Source organism: Balaenoptera borealis, assembly GCF_965194805.1.
Source record: "Balaenoptera borealis genome assembly, chromosome: 8".
Classification (NCBI taxonomy): Eukaryota; Metazoa; Chordata; class Mammalia; order Artiodactyla; family Balaenopteridae; genus Balaenoptera; species Balaenoptera borealis.
The window spans coordinates 18541347-18560046 of record NC_138865.1 but is presented as its reverse complement, the minus strand read 5'-3'; the positions used below and the strand labels follow the sequence as shown (position 1 = coordinate 18560046).

The following is an 18700-nucleotide window of genomic DNA, read 5'->3' as shown; positions in this document are numbered from 1 at the left end:
CCTATGTTAACTTTTTAAAGAAATTAAAAAACTGTTGTACAAAGAGGCTGCATCCCCTTACACCCGCAGCAGCACTGTGAAGTTTCCAGTGTCTGCAATCCTCCCCAACCTTGTTACTAACCATCTGTCATCTATTACAGCCAGCCTAGTGGCTGTGAAGAGGTATCTCACGGTAGTTTCGATTTGCAGTTCTCCAATAATGAGTCACGTTAGCGCCTTTTCATGTACTAATTGACCATTTGTATATCTTCTTTGGAGAAATGTGTCTACAGATCTTTTGCTCTTTTCATTATGGTAAAATACTCCAAACATAAAATGTACCACCTTAACCACTTTTAAGTGTACAGCTCAGCAGTTTTAAGGATATTCACACTGTTGTGCAATAATCTCCAGAACTTTTCATACCCATTAAATGACAACTCCCTGTTTCTCCTTCCTCCAGGTCTGGCAGCCTCTACTCCACATTCCATTTCCGGGAGTTTGACAACTTGCTTTTGAGTACAGTGAGTAACTACATTTCCCCTGGTAGCATGATCCTAGGTAAACAATTTCCATTTTATTATGGAACTCTTCTGGGCATTGACCTCTCTACAGGAGCATTTCTCAGACATTACCCAAGACATCAAGGGAATTTCAGATTTCAAGATTAAGTCCTTCAGTCATAAGGGCAGTTTCAATTCATGCCTGATAACAAGCTAGTCATTGCCCCTCAAATGGAAATTCTCTAGCCCAAAGTCCCAATAGATGTCACTGGGTGGCACTCATGGGCTTTTATCGTAAGCCCCAGTCTACACCTGATACGAGGCTACTGACTCTACGGAGAATTTGTTCACATCAGCACTCCAGCCACTAGTCTATACTGTTTGAAATTAACAACCTGTGAGGGCTCGAGCATCTTATTGGTTCCCATCGACATGTCCAATCAATACTGCCTGAAGGACAGATGTACCTGCCTTCTGTTTTACAATTCTGGGGGGGAGGAAATATCCATCTCCACCACATATGCAGGTAAAAGAGATGCAGCCACTTCACAAAAAGCCTATGCAGACATGCCCAATTTGGACCAAATCTTCACCTTAATCCATCAACCCTTGCATTCCTGACTACAGGACTTCACCAACAGGGTTTTGCTTTACAGTACCAAATAGGGGAAGTGCCCCCCAGCCAGACATTATGCCCATGCCCAGAAAGCATTCAGGTGAAGGAGACACAACTTCTTCACATTTATGTTTTACATCCCAAATTTCATCCAAACTTCCGCTTTATCAACACTTGTGGTCCTATATTCTCTCTGTGTTATTATAGCACCTGTTGGGACTCCACCAATGGGTTTTGGTACCACAGTCCATGGGCTCCCGTGTCACAGAGTCCCAGAAACTTCCCTGCCCCCCGACCGTCTTATATTCATGTGCGTTTGGCTTTGGGTCACCAGCAAGGGACTGAACCAAGAAACCCTGGCCTTTTTGTCACTCTTTCTCTTGATTCAATTGCTGGACCATCACCCCATGTGATTGCAGGTATGGTTTCCTGTTGCCAGCTTTGACTTGGGCCTTTCCAAATTCCTCCAAGCTAGAGTAAATAAAGCAGCTTTGTTGCTTTGATGTTAGGGAACCAGCAGGGGCTCCTGTTGGTCCAGTCATCCTCTGAGAATGCTGCAGAAGACCTCTGTTTGGACCATTAACAGCTGCTTTATTCACCCCATTTCTTCATAACTTCAGGATTTCCACTCCACGGCACAAGTCCCTTGACTCTCTCTCCGCTCTTCTATCCGCCTTCCCTTGGCCATCAGTCTAGCCTTCTTTGTCATGTGTTGCTTCGGCACACCTTTTTCCTTTGGAAATGGCTCTGAGACTAGAGGCTGTAATTTGAGTTAGGCCTGCATCTGGGATACCCAGCACATCCTCCAGTGGGGGCCCTGAGACACGAGGCTATAGTTCCCTGGCCACAAGCTAAGCTTGGCCTTTCTCTTTCTTTGTAGCTCTCACATAGAATAATAACCAAGGGATTGTTTCTTTTGTTCTTTCCATATTATTTTGCATTTCCTTACAGATCCAGTGAGCCAGCTGCCCAGAATTTGGATCCATTATCTCTAAATTCCATTAGTCACTTACCTTCAGTAACTGACCTCAGCTCAGCAGCTGCTCCATACCATGGGTAGAGACACCATGACCACTCAGGAGTCAAAGCTTCCTTGCTCCCCGCCCTTTCATCCTCTCTCCCCGCAAACCACATTTTTCAGTGATTTGGGTAATTTCAGTGATTTCAGCTAATTCCACTTTTTCCTGACATTAACTCTTCTGTTGCCACCCCAGCTGGTATACTGCAATTTGATTCTGGCACTAAATACCCAGAGTTAGCACTTTACCCCACAAGTTAGAAGGCACAGTCCCCAACAAGACTTCCCTTACTTCAGAGGCCAGCTGCACTTTGGAGTTTCCCAAGCCACCCATACTTCAGTCCAACTGACTACCAATCCCACGTCTTCCCAACGACCCCCGCGAGTCTGGTAATTCACTAGAAGCTCACAGAACTCGAAAAGGTGCTATGCTTCTGATTAAGTTTTATTCTAAAGGATACAGATCAGGAACAGCCAAATGAAGAGATGCATGGCGTGAAGTCTGTGAGGGTCCCAAACACAGAGCTTCTGTGTACTCCTCCTGTACATCAAGCTACTTCATCTCCCACCACGTCCACGTGTTCACCAACCAGGAAGCACCACCGAGCTTTGGTGTCCAGAGTTTTTGTTGAAGTTTTACGCCATCAGCATGACCAATTGAATCTCCAGCTGCTCCTCTCCCCCTGCCCCGGAGATTTGGGAAGTTTGGCTGATATGGGGCTCAAAGCCCCAACCCTCTAACCACGTGGTTGGTGTTTCTGGCTTAGCCACCCCATCCTGAAACTATCTACGGTTCCATCAGGAGTCACCTCATTAGCATAAATTCATATGTGGTCCAAGGGCTCATTAACAATAAGACACGCCTATCATTGAGACACGGCCACATGGCCAGGATTCCAAGTCAGGTGCTCTATAACCAAGCTCTATCACCACCCATTTAAAACCCCTGCCCAAGTGTCCTGTGATGGGGAAAATATTTCTCTGTGACTAGACGCGATCTGGCTGAGGTCTCCGTGGAGATGTGTGTGGGTGCTGTTCGATTCTGCAGGAATCTATGGCCTACAGCTCCGTGGCTTGCCGGCCAGCAGTTTATTTGGTGGGATGTTCCCACATGCTCAAGGCTAGACTCGGCGGCACCACCAGATGGGACAAAGCCCTTCATGAATATTACAGGACAGGACAGGACTAAATCTGCTGACCTGGGAGCTAGCCGCTGAGTTAATTCAACCCTGGCTTGGAAACAACAGCTCTGCCATGGCAACCTCCACTTCGTGTGGCAGGTCCCACTCACCCGCACTTGCACCCAGGTTACCGAGGCAGCCGACAGCCTCAAACGGCGGGAGGACAGAAAGAGGGTTTCAACCAGCAAGAAAACACTGGTTCCAAGTCTGCTGGCTAGCTCAGCGGCCTCTATGATTTTCCCACCTGCAGGCCTCAGTGCAAGTCTATACCGGAGGCCCTTCCCCACACACTTCCAGTTCCAAAGCTCTGAGCATTTAAAGACAATGAGCCAGCTCTGGGTTCCTCTAGTTAAATTTGGCATTCTCTGGAGCTAACAAATGAATAATAGTATTGATCATAATAATAGCCAACACTTACATAATATTTACTATGTACCAGATGCTGTTTTTAGAAATTTGTGTGTATTGTTAATCCATTTAATCCCCAACAGCCTTACGAAAGAGGTGTGATAATATCTCCACTTTACAAATGAGGAAGTTGAGGCCTGACAAGGTGAGCAAAGGCACCTAAGAGGTTTTATCTAAATAAAGGATTTAACCCCAGCACCATACTCTCTATTCGCCGAAAGAAAAGCACACTTTGAAAAGTACAAAACAAGCAAAACCCAGTCACTCCCTATGAAAAGCTGTCCCGTGTACACTGCACTGGAGAGTGGATGACACCCTGCATGGGCACCGAAGTCTGTATCCTGCAGAGTCTGCAGATGCAGGTGGCACGTCGCTGTGCATGAGCAAGATCCAGGGCCACAAAATGTGCAATCTTATATATGAATATCTCTGCAAATAGCCTCAATAAAATATTAACAAATTTAATTCAAGTGCTCATCAAAATAATAATAAACCACGGCCAAGTAGGATTTACCCCTCAGGAACGCAAGGATAATTCAAATTAGGACATCAATGCACACAGTTCACCACATTAGTAAGTCAAAGAAGAAAACCACATAATTATCTGCAGAGAAGCTACAATGGCATTTTAGAAAATTCAGCATCCATTCCTGATTAAATTTTTAAAACACTTAGTGGATATTTTCCTATTATGAAACACTTAATAATAAGTGGATATTTTCTTACTATGATAAAAAAGAGTCTTAAACCAAAAATAAGCACCAATCTTGATAGTGAAATACCAGAAACATTCTCATTATGTATCCGCTTTAATTAAATGTTGATTTAAGGTGAGAGAGGAACACAAGAGCTGAAAATTGTGAAGAAGAAGACAAAGCCATCATATTGGAAACTGATGCCACCATGTGCTCAGGAAATCCAGACACAACTTAGCAACCATAATAAAAGCCATAAGGTGGCTGGTGACAAATTCACATGCTAGAGGAGCTTCTTTTCTATGTATAGATAAAAAAACCAGTTTGAGGGAGGAAAAAAAAGGAAGAGATCTCTCTTTACAAAGGCAACAGCCAACAAATACATGTGAAAAGAAACAAGACAGATGCAGGGCTGTGCAGGAAGACTCCAGCAAGAGACAGAAAACAAACGAATAAAAGGCCGAGCAGATGTCATAGCTGGATAGCAGCTCAGTAATGGAGCAGTGTCGGTTCTCATCACACATAAAAATTAAATGTGGACACACTGGCATCACAGTAAGGGAGGCATTTAATCTTTATTTTTAACATGGACAGTCTTTACTTTTGGTCAAGAGACAGAGATGCTCTTTTCTTTAATAATTAAAGCAGATGAGATGTGCAATGTATGTTTGACAGGCCACAAACAGGCTGCTTTAGTTAGCATAAAATTCAAGTTAACTCATGTATAAGCCAGAATGACTTCCCCATACCTCAGTATGTGAAAATTTCTTTTTTCAGTGTGCATTGGTGTACAGGGCCGCAAGCAGGCAACAGGTCACCCATCTCTATATTCTGACCCCAGCCCCACATGTGGGAAACCCTCAGTCTGAGTGTATTTTAATATTGTGTCCATAAGCAAAACTTTCTCTGTGATCTCTTATTATTTGCCCTACTGAGGCAGGAGATAGATAGGCTCCAGGCTGAGCAGCTGGAGTTCATGCCCTGTAGACAGAAACTCCAAAATAGCAGGAGGGAAGAGAAGCTGAGCCCTGCCCAGATAAGAGATAAAAGACCACTATTCCTCATTCTCGAAGTCAAGGAGACCTTCCCGACTACACAGGCACAGAAAGGCTCCTTGAAGGTCAAAAAGGGAGGGGGTGCCACCCCACAGTAGGTGATGTCAACCTACCCATAGGCCTCTTCGCTAGAATCCATCTTGGCTAAGAGATGCGCGCACACGCATGGAAGGACCCTGAGATAAACCAAATACAGACTCAGAACCAGACAAAGCAAGATGGTTGGCCAAAGGAAACCTGGAAGAAATGCCCCATATAAGTGATTCAAACTACCACGGGGGCACGACTCTCTCTCTGAGTCTGCCCGTGTGTCTATCCACACTTAGCCCTTTTCCTCCTAATAAACACTTTGTTTCACTACTTTCCATTTCTTTGTGGAAATTCATTTTCTGCAAAGCCATACGGGCCAAGGCCTTGTCACAGGCCACTGGCCTGGTGGCTAGGATTTAGCACTCTCACTGCCGCGGCCTGAGTTCAGTCTCTGGCTGGGAACCAAAATCCTGCTTCAAGCTGCTGCAGGCCGAGGCCACCCGAGATCACTACTACAATTTAAACTGCTTTTCTTTTTTTTCTTTCTCTTTTTCTCTTTTTTTTTTTTTTTTCCTTTTTATTGAAAGTTAACAGAAATGAACAGCTCGGACATATTCTCACAAAGTGCACACACCTGTGTCACCAGCACCCCGGGGCACCCTTGTGGTTTGTTTCATTTCCAACCCCTCCCCCAGGGCAATGGCCATCCTGATTGCTAACTACACAGATCAATTTCACCTGTTTCAGCACTAGCTCAGTGAAAACCTCCCTCTTGGACTCTCTGTGTCTGATTGACTTCACCCCATGCTAATTGTTGAAATTCATCGATATCATTGTGTGCAGCTGCAGGTCCTTGCTTTGTAAATACATTGCGAATGATTTACTGATTCTGCGACTGATGGGCCATGAGCTGCTTCCAGTTCAGGGCTGTTACCAATAGCGCTGCTATGCACATCCTCATTTGTGTTTTCTGGTGATCTGTTGGTATAGACCTTGGAATCCCCGAGTTCCAGGGTATGCAAAGTTTCAGCTTTAGCAGAATCAGTCAAACGAGTTTCCACAATGACTGCATTAATCCATGCTCCCACAGTGGTGCTCTCTGCACTTGAAATTTTCCATCTTTGTAACTGAGTCTTCCTGGTGGGTGTGATTGGTATCAAATCTGGGATTTGTGCGTTTCATTTTTTATCCTTTGGGCAGAGGTCCATGTGCAGTGTCATCATTGGCCAACATGAGGCTCACCTCTTATTTTTATTTGTTCCCATGTTTATGTCCCTTTTGTATCTCCACAGCCCTCCTCCAGCACCAGGAACTCATGCTGTAGGTCTCGTGCATACTTTGGTTTGCGTGTGTTCTTGGGCCGTGCGTGGGGTTTTCTCGCGCGTATGCATATTTTCAATGACATAAATGACAATATTGCATGCCCATCTCATAGCTCACTCTGTGTTTTGCTTTCTTCACTCAGCATGCCACTCTTAATAGCCATCCATGCTGCTTGTACTCAGGTCACTGGTGAAAACATGTTGGAAAATGACCATCTGTCTCTCAGGTCAAGGCCAGCTGCCTGCACAAGATGCTGATTCCAGGGCCAGGGGACCTGCAGCAACAATCCCAGGCATTGCTGGCGGTCTTCTACAGCCTGTTTTTGCTCTTCAGTCTTCCAAGATCTGCAGAATCAAGGCATCCTGAATACTTTTCTCTTTTTGCCCCGTGGAGCGTGGTTTCCACGTTATGTTATTTGAACCTCTAATCTGAGGCCTCTAGCTGCTGCGTGTCCTGCCCTGGCGCCATCTGCCACGGTGCACCTCTTCACTCTCCTGGGGGTGGACACACAGCTCTCCAAGCCCAGCTGGGCTCTTGCAACTCATATCCAATGACTGAGGGGGTTAGCATCTCCTGAGGGGTCTGTGAGCCTCTTGGCCCCCTCTTCTGTAACACGTCCGTTCATGCCTTTTGCACATTCCCCACTGTCCTTTCTTGTCACTTGCAGGAACTTCACAGACAACGTGGGGAGGAATCTCATGGTTTCCTGAGATCCTCTGCTTTCAGCCATTGCAAACGTCTTCTCTCTTAATCAATTGTCCATTAGTTCTGTCACAGAAATATTCAATTTTTATGTAAACTAGAGTCATAAGAGCTCTATTTATCACCTGCGCTTTGGGGGTTTTGTCTAAGCAGTTCTTGAGTCAGCCTGAGATTTGTTAACATAGGAAGGAAATCTCATGCTTTCATCCCCGTACTTACCCTCCACGCCCAGCCCTGCTCCTGCACCCCCTGAGGGCTCTGCAGTGATCAAGGTCGCCACACCCAAGAGCCTCTGGGCCTTTTCAGCCTACACCCTGGTCACCAGCCCCTTGGGAAGGCAGGAGCCCGTGGCAAGTGGAATGTGGATGAAGGTAGGGAAGATTCATCTCCACAGGGAAGACGGGACCGGAGGGACGAGGCCAGAGCAGGCAGATAGATGCACCCAGCTGGTCCAGGAGCCGCTATTGTGCCCGGGTGACAGGCCTTCTCTTAACATCTGCACTGAAGCCAGAATTCACACTACCATGTGAAGATCTGTGTTCAGATTTCCTGATGCTGAAAGAAAGGGAGACTGTGCCATGATTCCTGAGGAAACTGCAGCCCCCCTTTCTGCTCAGGGTTTCTGCCAGCTCCATCTTCCTCTGAGAATGATGGTCCTTAAGCAGGTGCGCCCACCTCCTTCTAAGAGCCTGCAGAAAGGGGAAGGGGCTGCGCCACTCTGGGAGGGCTCACTGGCTTTGCTGGGTCACCCTGAAAGGTGTCAGACTCCCCAGTCTCTCCCGCCTGCAATCTCAGGACTTGGCTTTGCTGGACGTGGGGAGTGAACCTGGCCAGGAGAGCAGCCCCAAGAGGAAGTGAGCCGTCTGGGAGGCTCCCTGTGGGGAGGATGCACAATCTTTCTACTTATTCCATTTATTTTGCCATTTCAGGGTAGAAGGACTCACATCATCACTGTTGCCCTGAACTTTGAGTTTAAATGGACCAGGCGGACTTCCCTGGTGGCAGAGTGGTTAAGAATCCGCCTGCCAATGCAGGGGACATGGGTTCTAGTCCTGGTCCGGGAAGATCCCACATGCCGCAGAGCAACTAAGCCGGTGCGCCACAACTACCGGGCCTGTGCTCTAGAGCCCACGAGCCACAACTACTGAGCCGGCGTGCCACAACTACTGAAGTCCGTGCGCCTAGAGCCCGTGCTCCACAGCAAGAGAAGCCACGGCAATGAGAAGCCCGCGCACCGCAACAAAGAGTAGCCCCCGCTCGCCGCAACTAGAGAAAGCCCGCGCGCAGCAACAATGACCCAATGCAGCCAAAAATAAATAAATAAATAAAAATAAATAACTGTAAATGGACTGGGCGAGTTGGATGAGGTTACACCTGGCGGGAAGTGCAGAGCATGGAATGTAGATTCTGTCTCAGAGCTGGGGTCAGGAGCGGCTGCGGGCACTGAGGGGGATGAGAGCACATGAGTGAATGTACTTGGGAAAGAGAGCGCCCTTTGCAGTTACTGTCGTGTTGTCGCTGTTGTTGTGGCAGACAAGCAGTGGAAGCTGGCTGGTCGTGGAGGACCAGCCTGCTAGGTGCCGAAGCACTGAGTCTCAGAGGAACCCCTGCGGAGGCCGTCTCTCCGGGGTCTCAGGAGAGCGGGGCATCTTGGGTTAGCCACAATCAGCCTCCAGTCTCCAGAGAGCTGCTATTGCTCCTCGTGGTGTCCACCCATCCGCCATACTGCCGGCAGGCCGCAACGTCCACCTGCCTGGGCCCCAAGCAGAGGCCTCCGGCTCCTTGTCCCACACCCCAGAGGCCACCTTGGGTGGGCAGCACAGGAGAGCAGGTGGACCTGAAGGGAAAGAGGTCCCTGAAAGGCTGTCACCCACTCCTTCTCCTCCTCTGTTGTTTCTGGGTTGTCTGAGTTTACTGAGAAACTCAGAGTGTATTAGTTAGAAGCAGATGTCTCTGCTCAGTGCAGAGTGCTTTCAGGAGATTGAGCGTTGGGTGCTGTTGTGTGCGGTTATGAGCTGAATTGTATCCCCCCCCTCCTCAAAATCCATATATTGAATTACCCTCAGTACTGCAGAATGTGACTGTATTTGGAGATAGGGTCTTTACAGAAGTGATTAGGTTAAAATGAGGTAGTTAGGGTGGGTCCTAATCCAGTATGACTGGTGTCCCTATAAGAAGAAGAGATTGGGACACAGACACACAGAGGGAAGACCACGTGAGGACACAGGCAGAAGGTGGCTGTCTGCAAGCCAAGGAGAGAGGCCTCAGGAGAAACAACCCTGCCCACACCTTGATCTTGGACTTCCAGCCTCCAGAACTGTGGGAAGATGAATGTCTATTGTTTAAGGCTCTCTGTGTGTGGTGCTTTGTTATGCAGCCCAAGCTGACTGATACAGGTGCCAAGAGGTTGAAAATGGGGACAGGGAGCCCTGTGAGTATGGAGTGACCTGCCACTTAGGAACAGAGGGCTTGTCTCCTCCCCTTTGGACCTAGGTCCTGGGAAGCCCTGGCAGGGAGAAGGAGGCACAATCATCTGCCCCTTAAACAAGTCCTCAAATGACATTTGCTAAATGAAGCAAGGGTGAACCGACAGCTGTAGGGCAGTTCCTGAAATGTGAAGGAGAGACCTTTGCTCCAGGGGGTTATTATATCAATAAAATAAAATGAGGGGGTGAACTGACTCCTCCTGTAATTTTCTTCCCCTGGCTCAAAGGTTCTTGAGTGGAGAGGGATACTGTTGAGTTCTTTGTTTGTTGGTTTCCATCTCATTTGCTCCGGGTGGTTGGGGCTTGGAAGCGCATCTGTAACTGCGCAGCCAGTCGGGGTCTCTCTGGGGACAAGGCAGATGCTCTGGGGCTGGGTTACTCCCGCCTGTCTCAGGCTGTTGGTGGGCGCCTCCCCACCTGAACACAGGGAAGGAGGAAAACCATTCCTAACCCACCAATTCTGCAAATTGGGATGAACTCGGACAGCAAAAGTGGTTCGTTTGTGTATGTGAGTGTCTATTTAATCAACTGTACCTTAAGAACATCCTCACAGTGTAAGCACCCCAGAAACCCTGGCACAGCTGGCTGCAGGGCCGGGAACCTCACCACAGAAGCTCTGACGCCCCCCTGGAAGGGGAGCCACCCAAGCCTGCGGTTTCTTGGGTCTCTCTTGAAACTGGGAGAGGGAGGAAGAAAGAAGGTCCTTGTCAGCTGAGGTGTACAAAAGCGCAGCCTGCAAAGATATTTGCCACAATTACAAATGTTGCCTCTCTTCTCCTGCAATCCCAAAGCCTCACAAACCTTTTGCCCACAAAATCTGCTCTGTGGATACAGAAAATCCCCAGCCCATCCCCTTTGTCCTGTCAACCTGAGGCTTCATTTCAGCCAATTGGTTATGTTGATCCTCCCAGGAAAACCTGCCCAATGAGCGCCATGTGGGGCGTGATGCTGGCCTTACAAAGGATGCTTGGCGAATCTGTTTGGGAGAAAATGTCATGGAGCAAACCTGCCCCTGGAGGGAAAGAGAGACACGCGGGGCACGGTCCTGGGCGCATCCTCCATCCTTCAGGGAGCACCGCTATACGTCATCACCTCCAGGGCCCTAAGGACAGAAATGCTGCTGGATGACTTCCTTCAATGCAGAGAGAGATTCTCCCATCCAACTCACAGCAGATGGTCGCCATCCATGTAGAGAAGTAATCACACCCTGGGAATGGCCTCAGACCTGCTCTCTGGAGAAAGGGTACTGAGATCCCGATCCTAGGGCCGTGGTGTCAGGTGGGCAGCTGCCCTTGCAGGTTCCGCCAACTCCGCCCTCCTCTCTCACTTGTGAGCCTAAACCCTGCCTGAGGTCCCCACGCTCTGTCGCAGATCATTTAATGAAATGTTTAACGTATGCCAGCCTAGTTGCTTGACGAGCACCAGATACTTGTCGAATGAATGGATGCATGAATGTATTAGTTAATATCCAAAACCTTGTATTAAAACAATGTATTTTCCCCAAAACTGAAGATGATTATTTGTAACAAATAAAATCATCATGATACATATGTAAGGGAAAGAGACTAAACATAATGACTTTTTCTGTTTCAGAAAAGGAAAGCAAGAAAGTAAAAGGACATAAGAAAAATTATTTATCTTATGCCCAATCACTGAGAATGCTAACCCCCAAATCATAAGGCCTTAATCCAGGAATTTATATTTACCTGGAATAATAAGAGACGCATTTTATATAACATATGAGGGAGACATGGTCTGCCGCGTCCCTAGCCAGCCTTCTCGCTGTTACTCCACAGCCAGAGAGAGAATGGTTTCTTTATCCTGTAGACTCGCCGCTTCCCGCAGCCACTAAGAGCCCTCCGGGTCAGCCCAGGTCCCCAGTGAGGAGAAGGCGGCATCAGGAGAACAAGGAAAGTGATGCAAATTGAACCAGAGTCACTAAAACACTTTATGAGAGGAGGAACTGAGAGAGAAGGAGACGGGGTGTGGGGAGCCCGGTGTGTGGGAGTCGACAGGAGATTCTGGAGGGAGCTTTGGGAAGCAGAGGCAAGGTGAGTTTTCGATGTGTAGTTTGGGGCTGTAGAATGGATCTCCTTAATTATTTTTCAATGATGCAAGTAACAAATGGAATTCCTTTTCAATTACTATTGCCTATGAGTAATTGTTCTTTGAAGGAGAGACTGTGCCCATGGGATGCTGGATTACAGGTGGCTTTCACGCGGAGTAGAAAGCTACTGTCCAGGATTTCATGCCTAAGATTCACAACTAGCTCCACCCGGATTAAATCATCCTTTTAGACCCTAATCAAGGGCACATTTACCACTGCTCCCTATCCATGGTGTAAAGTGGCGGGGTCCAACCAGGCTCAAGTGTTCTCATTCTCATACTCCAACGACAAAGGCAGAGAAATATTGTAGAAATAACACTGAACGTGCAATGGCAACTGCAGAGACATTGTCAAGATTAGAAATTCACGTTTAAAGCAGAAAGCTAGATTTACACAGCATTTTGTCAGTTCACTAAATCAAATAAAATTTTTCAAAGGAACCATCCTTGTGGCATTGCAAACTTAAAATGAACTCTTCTCAACTCTCAGGCAAACAAGCAGTTTGAACATCTGCATGCAATTTCACTCCATGACAGAGCCATTAAAATGATAGCAAAAGGTTTTTTTAAATTATGGGAAAACAAAAGAGGGAACAATAAGAAATGTTTGGAAGCTCTAAAAGTGAGAGGGGGCAGTGGTGGTTGCCCTTACAGGCCCACACACCCAGAGGATCCTAGCCAGCACTGGCGAAGTGGGAACCAACTGGTTTACAGCCGGAAATCCTAAAGGCCTGGGACCCAGCAGCTCCAGACACCCCATGAGGTAGACACACGGCACCTATGAGGGCTGTGCGGTTTGATCATGAAGTCATCAGACCCTAGATTCCCTCCCCACCCCGTTGCCCTGGGTGACCCACCTCCTCTCCCAGAGGTGACCAGTGGGTTCTATTGGTGGGAGAGACACAGCTGAAGGAGTGGTGCCAAAGTGAACTCAGGGAAATCAGGTGAAAATGTGTGCTCCCCGCCAGCCCCCAGATTCCTGGCAGCCAGTCCTCTGCCTGCCAACAGGGGATGGGAGGATGTTTCCTGACCCATGTGACCAGCCCAGGAGGAAAGTCTCACCAACAAAATGGCCCAGCAAGATCACTCTAAAGGGGAACTCAAAGTTACCAAGCCCACTGGCGTTCCACTTAGTTCCCCCAACCCCATCGGTGTCCCACTTAAAAGACAAGAATATACTGCTTTCATGGAAGTAGAACAAAATACTATTAAAGAAGGAGAGAAAGGAAAGGAGGGAAAGACTCAGAAAACACGTGTGGTGTTGTGCATGGTGTGTAGTGTGTGTGTGGTGTATATGTGGTGTGGTGTTCGTGTGTGTGGTGTGTGTGTGTGCATGTTCTCTCAGTAGCTGCCCTGCACAAGCACACAATCAGCAACATGTTTTCTCAAGTGACATTGCTGAGGAGAGACCTCCCGGGGTTTGCACATGGTTCTTGCACAGAAGTGAGTGGCTGGTCCTCAGCGAATACTGCCTGCATATCAGGCAGCCTGGGCATGAGAAAAGATGCCACAATTATGGGCTCAGTGTAATGATTTCAACAAATTTAGTACACAGACACCTCTTATAGCAGTGCTTCTCTAAAATCAGCACACACACGGACACCCGAGAATCCTGATGGAATGCAGGGCTAGTGGGGCCACAGCTGTGGTCTGGGTGTGCCCCTAAAATTCGCATGTTAAACCCCTAACCTCCAATGCGATGATACTTTGAGGTCGGCCTTTGGGAGGTGATTAGGATTAGACAAGGTCATGAGGGTGGGCCCCCCTCAATGGGATTAGTGCCTTTATAAAAAGAGATGTCAGAGCTCTCTCTCCATGGGAGGACACAGTGAGAAGCCAGCTGTCTGGAAGCAGGAAGACAGCCCCCAACAGCAACCAACCACACAGCACCTTGGTCTCGGACATCAGCCTCCAGAACTGTGAGAAATAACTGTCAGTGTATTTTGTCGTGGCGGCCAGAGCTGACCACAACAGCCAGGATGCTGCATTTCTCATTCTCCCCAACCCATACTTATTGTCGTCAACAACCATACTGCTGCTGGTGGTCCAGGACAACACAAGGGTCTCCAGGTTGTAGGATAAAGATGGGCATCAATGAGTACTCACAGGGAAAGTACTGGTGGGTGACTTTAGTGGGACACATACATGTAGCACAGCATCGACAGTGCCTTTACCTCTGGATGATAGGATTTTTCCCTCTGTTTTTTCCACAGTGAGCATGTTTTGCTATTGTAATACAGTGGCCAAAGGCACTTGTAGAAATAGCAAACAGCTCCATAGTTCTCTGATAGAAAGCTGGATATACTCTGCCTGGAGAAAAATCAACTGTTAGGGATGTTATAATAGTAAAAAAAAATATCTTCTGGTAACAATAATACCGTAAAGGACACATTACACTCCCAGCCTGAGCCACACCCTCGGAGAGGAGGCATGTGCCCCGCAGGGTTGGTGCAGCTGTGGGGTAGCCTCTGTCTGGGACCCCTCTCTCCCTTCAGGTGCCAAATGACCACACATGCAACCCTGTGCAGCTGCCAAGCCCACAGCAGCACGCTGCTCCAGCCCCCGGGGTCAGCATGCCGCCTGGGCTCCCTCATGGCAGCTAATGAGCATGTTGACCAGGAGGGACATATCTCTACTTTTTAAGAAGTCTGGTTGTGGTTAACACACACACACACGTGCACACATGGTTTGTGGACTTTACACCTGCAAGAGATGCCCACCCACCCCTAAGAATGTGTGATTAAAAATACCATAATCAGATCTTAAATGTTGTCATCGCAAAAAAGCAATGGTAACAATGTGATGTGATGAAGAGGGTAGCTAACACTATGGTGCTGGGGAAAATACCATAGTTAAGTGAATATACCATCTCTTGTTTTGGGAAGAAAACTGCAGTTTTACACTTTATTTCTGGGGCGAATAGTGACCAGGTTACCTCCATCAAATATGTCCTTAGTCAACCCACGGACCCCAATGACACTGGGTCTCAGTCTCAGTGGAGAGAACTTGACTGATGGGCCGGGTGGGGTGGGGGGGAGATCAAAGTGACTGCGCCATGGAGTCCCCAGCCCTGCTCTAATTAAGCCAACGATGTGGCCTCACCCTCACGGACTCAGCTCTCATGTTCTGGGTTTAGCAGAGCAACCAGAGGCCTTCTTCACTTTTTGCCCAGCACTGCTCCACAGAGGGCCTCGTTAGGGAAACATGGGGATTCCTGCATCCTACAAGGGACAGCTTTGCTCCAAATTCCCAGCTGAGGGACCCAGCAGGCCAAGTGGGTCAGCAGATGGGTACCAGGCTAAAGGTGGCTGCCTGGTATTTCACGATTCCAATTGTGTGGATCAGAATGCAGCTGGCCGTCTCCAGCAGGCCAGCCAGCGAGAGGAGAGGCTCAGGAGCTCGTAACTGGCACCACACACAACCCTCTTGCTATCAGCAAAGATATACACTACTGGGCTTCCCTGGTGGCGCAGTGGTTGAGAATCTGCCTGCCAATGCAGGGGACACGGGTTCGAGCCCTGGTCTGGGAAGATCCCATATGCTGCGGAGCGACTAGGCCCGTGTGCCACAACTACTGAGCCTGCGCGTCTGGAGCCTGTGCTCCGCAACGAGAGGCCGCGACAGTGAGAGGCCCGCGCACCGCGATGAAGAGTGGCCCCCGCTTGCCACAACTGGAGAAAGCCCTCGCACAGAAACGAAGACCCAACACAGCCAAAAATAAATAAATAAATTAAAAAAAAAAAGATATACACTACTATATATAAAATAGATAACCAACAAGGACCTACTGTATAGCACAGGGAACTCTACTCAATTTCTTGTAATAACCTATAATGGAAGAGAATGTTAAAAAAAGAATATGTATAGTTATATATTGAATATATATGTATAACTGAATCGCTTTGTTGTACGCCTGAAACTAACACAACATTGTAAATCAACTACCTTTCAATAAAAATTAAAAAAAGAACGATTATGTGTGAACTTTCGTTTACCTGGATCAATCAGCATCTTTTAGAGGATGTGGAGGTTTGATCTTGAAGATGTGACTATGCAGCCTTGAAATTTTCTTTTCTTTCTAAGATACTGTGATGCTATTAAAAGCAAGTGTAAGAAAAGAAAACAAAGAGAAGAAAAGAATCCCAAGAAGACTCATAATTAAAAACTATCAAAAGAGTCGTGTACCAAAATATTCATTGCAGCTCTATTTACAATAGCCAGGACATGAAAGCAACCTAAGTGTCCATCAACAGATGAATGGATAAAGAAGATGTGGCACATATATACAATGGAATATTACTCAGCCATAAAAAGGAACGAAACTGAGTTATTTGTAGTGAGGTGGATGGACCTAGAGACTGTTTTACAGAGTGAAGTAAGTCAGAAAGAGAAAAACAAATACCGTATGCTAACACACATATATGGAATCTACCAAAAAAAAGAAAAGAAAAGAAAAAAAATGGTCAGAAGAACCTGGGGCAAGACAGGAATAAAGATGCAGACCGACTAGAGAATGGACTTGAGGACACGGGGAGGGGGAAGGGTAAGCTGGGACGAAGCGAGAGAGTGGCATGGACATATATACATTACCAAACGTAAAATAGATAGCTAGTGGGAAGCAGCCGCATAGCACAGGGAGATCAGCTCGGTGCTTTGTGACCACCTAGAGGGGTGGGATAGGGAGGGTGGGAGGGAGGGAGATGCAAGAGGGAAGAGATATGGGGACATATGTACATGTATAACTGATTCACTTCGTTATAAAGCAGAAACTAACACACCATTGTAAAGCAATTATACTCCAATAAAGATGTTAAAAAAATAAAAATAAAATAAAGTAAAAAAATAAAAAATAAAAAAGATAAATAAAAACTATCCCCTTTGAAAAACCGAACGAAGTGTTTGAGAATGGTATTTCTTGAGTGCTTCACTTTCCTCGTAAGGGCACTTGGTTTGCCAGGAGAAAGAAGGAAATCAGAGAGCTCCAGGTGGAAATAGGTTTGTTTATTAAAGCAAATAGATTCTGCAAACTTTAGTAATAAATATACTTGTGAAAGCATGTCATTAAAATAAAGGCATCTCCAGAAAATGTATCAATAAATATGCTATTTCACCTGAAGAGCCTGTATAAATACATGTTTTGCATAGATTTCCAATAGCTCAGTGTGAACACACTTCAGCTCATGTGAAGAAAGCTATGCTAAGAATAATAAAAATAACTACAAACAAGGCTACTGGGAGGGCATTCCCTGAGCAATATTTTCTTTCCATCACAGCTGAGTGCTTCTGCTCTGAAAGAAACCACCAGCATCGAGAAAGGAAACAGGATGCTCCTCTTCTCTGTCATGTTCACGCTGCAGCAACAGGAGTGACACACACCTGTCCAGGTCCCCGGAGATCTCCCCCCAGCTCAACCGGAGAAATTCTGGAAGATGTCAGCTGCCTCCACCCAGTTCTGGAAGCAGGCCAGCCCCCGCTCCCGGATCTGCTTCCGCCCTTTGTCAGTGATGACGTCCCCGCTCGGTTTCACGATCACAAGCCTGGGGATGGCCATGATGTGGTACCTGGTCCTCAGCTCACTGTGGGAGAGAAGAGGGCGACCGAGGGTCAGCGTGGGACAGGCCAGGCTGCTGCACGTCTGCAGGGACCAGCGTCTCCCCAGCGCCAGCTGAGCCTGCAAAGCCTTAGAACCCGGCCTGCCCGGTGAGCCCTCCCACTGGGCTGAGGATTCCTTTGGGCTCTTTTCTTCTTGCTGCTAGCTGGGTCCAAGACAGTGCTGTTGCAGAGGAATGTCAGCAGTGATGGAACTGTTCTGCATCTGCGCTGCCCAATGTCACAGCCACAGCCACATGTGACTACAGAGCACTTGGAATCTGGCTGGTGAGCCTGAGGAACTGAATTTTGGGTTTTATTTAATTTTATTTATTTATGTATTGGCTGCCCTAAGTGGCTTGTGGGATCTTAGTTCCCTGACCAGAGATTGAACCCCGGGCCACGGAAGTGAAAGCACTAAGTCATAACCCCTAGACTGCCAGGGAATTCCCTGTTTTTGTCAGTTTTAAATTTAAGTAGCCACATGTGGCTAGTGGTTGCCAAATTGCACAGTGCAATTTTAAACCCACATATAACCCAATAAATTTGTATCCCTCCTACATCTCAGGAGGTTTAAATACATCAGGTACGTATAATAGCAAAAGTTAAAATTCCATGAGTTCTAGATAAATACAAAGGCTTACTAGACTTTCTGCCTTACAGATTCAAGGACACACTGATTAACATTATGGGAGAAACATTTTACTGTCACATTTAACCCCTTGAGTGACCATTTCACAAAATTATTTGTATTCATTTAAGGAAAGGAGCATCTGCCTTCTTAGTTTTGCAAGTCTCCCCATAACCTTCACAGGGATTAGTACCCTCAAGACAGGACAGCTGGGTGAAAATCCCCGTCCTGTTACCACAGCCAGCTTGCCAGGGCCTCACATTAACTGTAGTCTGATTTCCCTCATCTGTCGCCCTCAGGGTTGTAAAACTGAGTGGAAGGAAAAATGCACTTGAGACCCTCCTGTTACTAAATCTCCCCCGTGACGCCTCCATCAGG

General features: G+C 47.2%; 1 protein-coding gene across 4 annotated transcripts in view; it reads right to left on the bottom strand.

Moving 5' to 3' along the window:
• The window catches only part of NXNL2 (nucleoredoxin like 2), a 44035-nt gene that overhangs the window by 9227 nt on the left and 16108 nt on the right, over positions 1-18700 (bottom strand). Inside the window, exon 3 of one of the 4 annotated variants that reach the window (XM_082403419.1) lies at positions 6014-17678. The exons of the other annotated variants lie outside the window; for them this stretch is intronic. Within the exon in view, the coding sequence (XP_082259545.1) occupies positions 17510-17678 (169 nt within the window). The 3' untranslated portion in view covers positions 6014-17509. Of the gene's footprint in view, positions 1-6013; positions 17679-18700 lie in introns of those variants that run through there. 4 annotated transcript variants of the gene reach the window in all.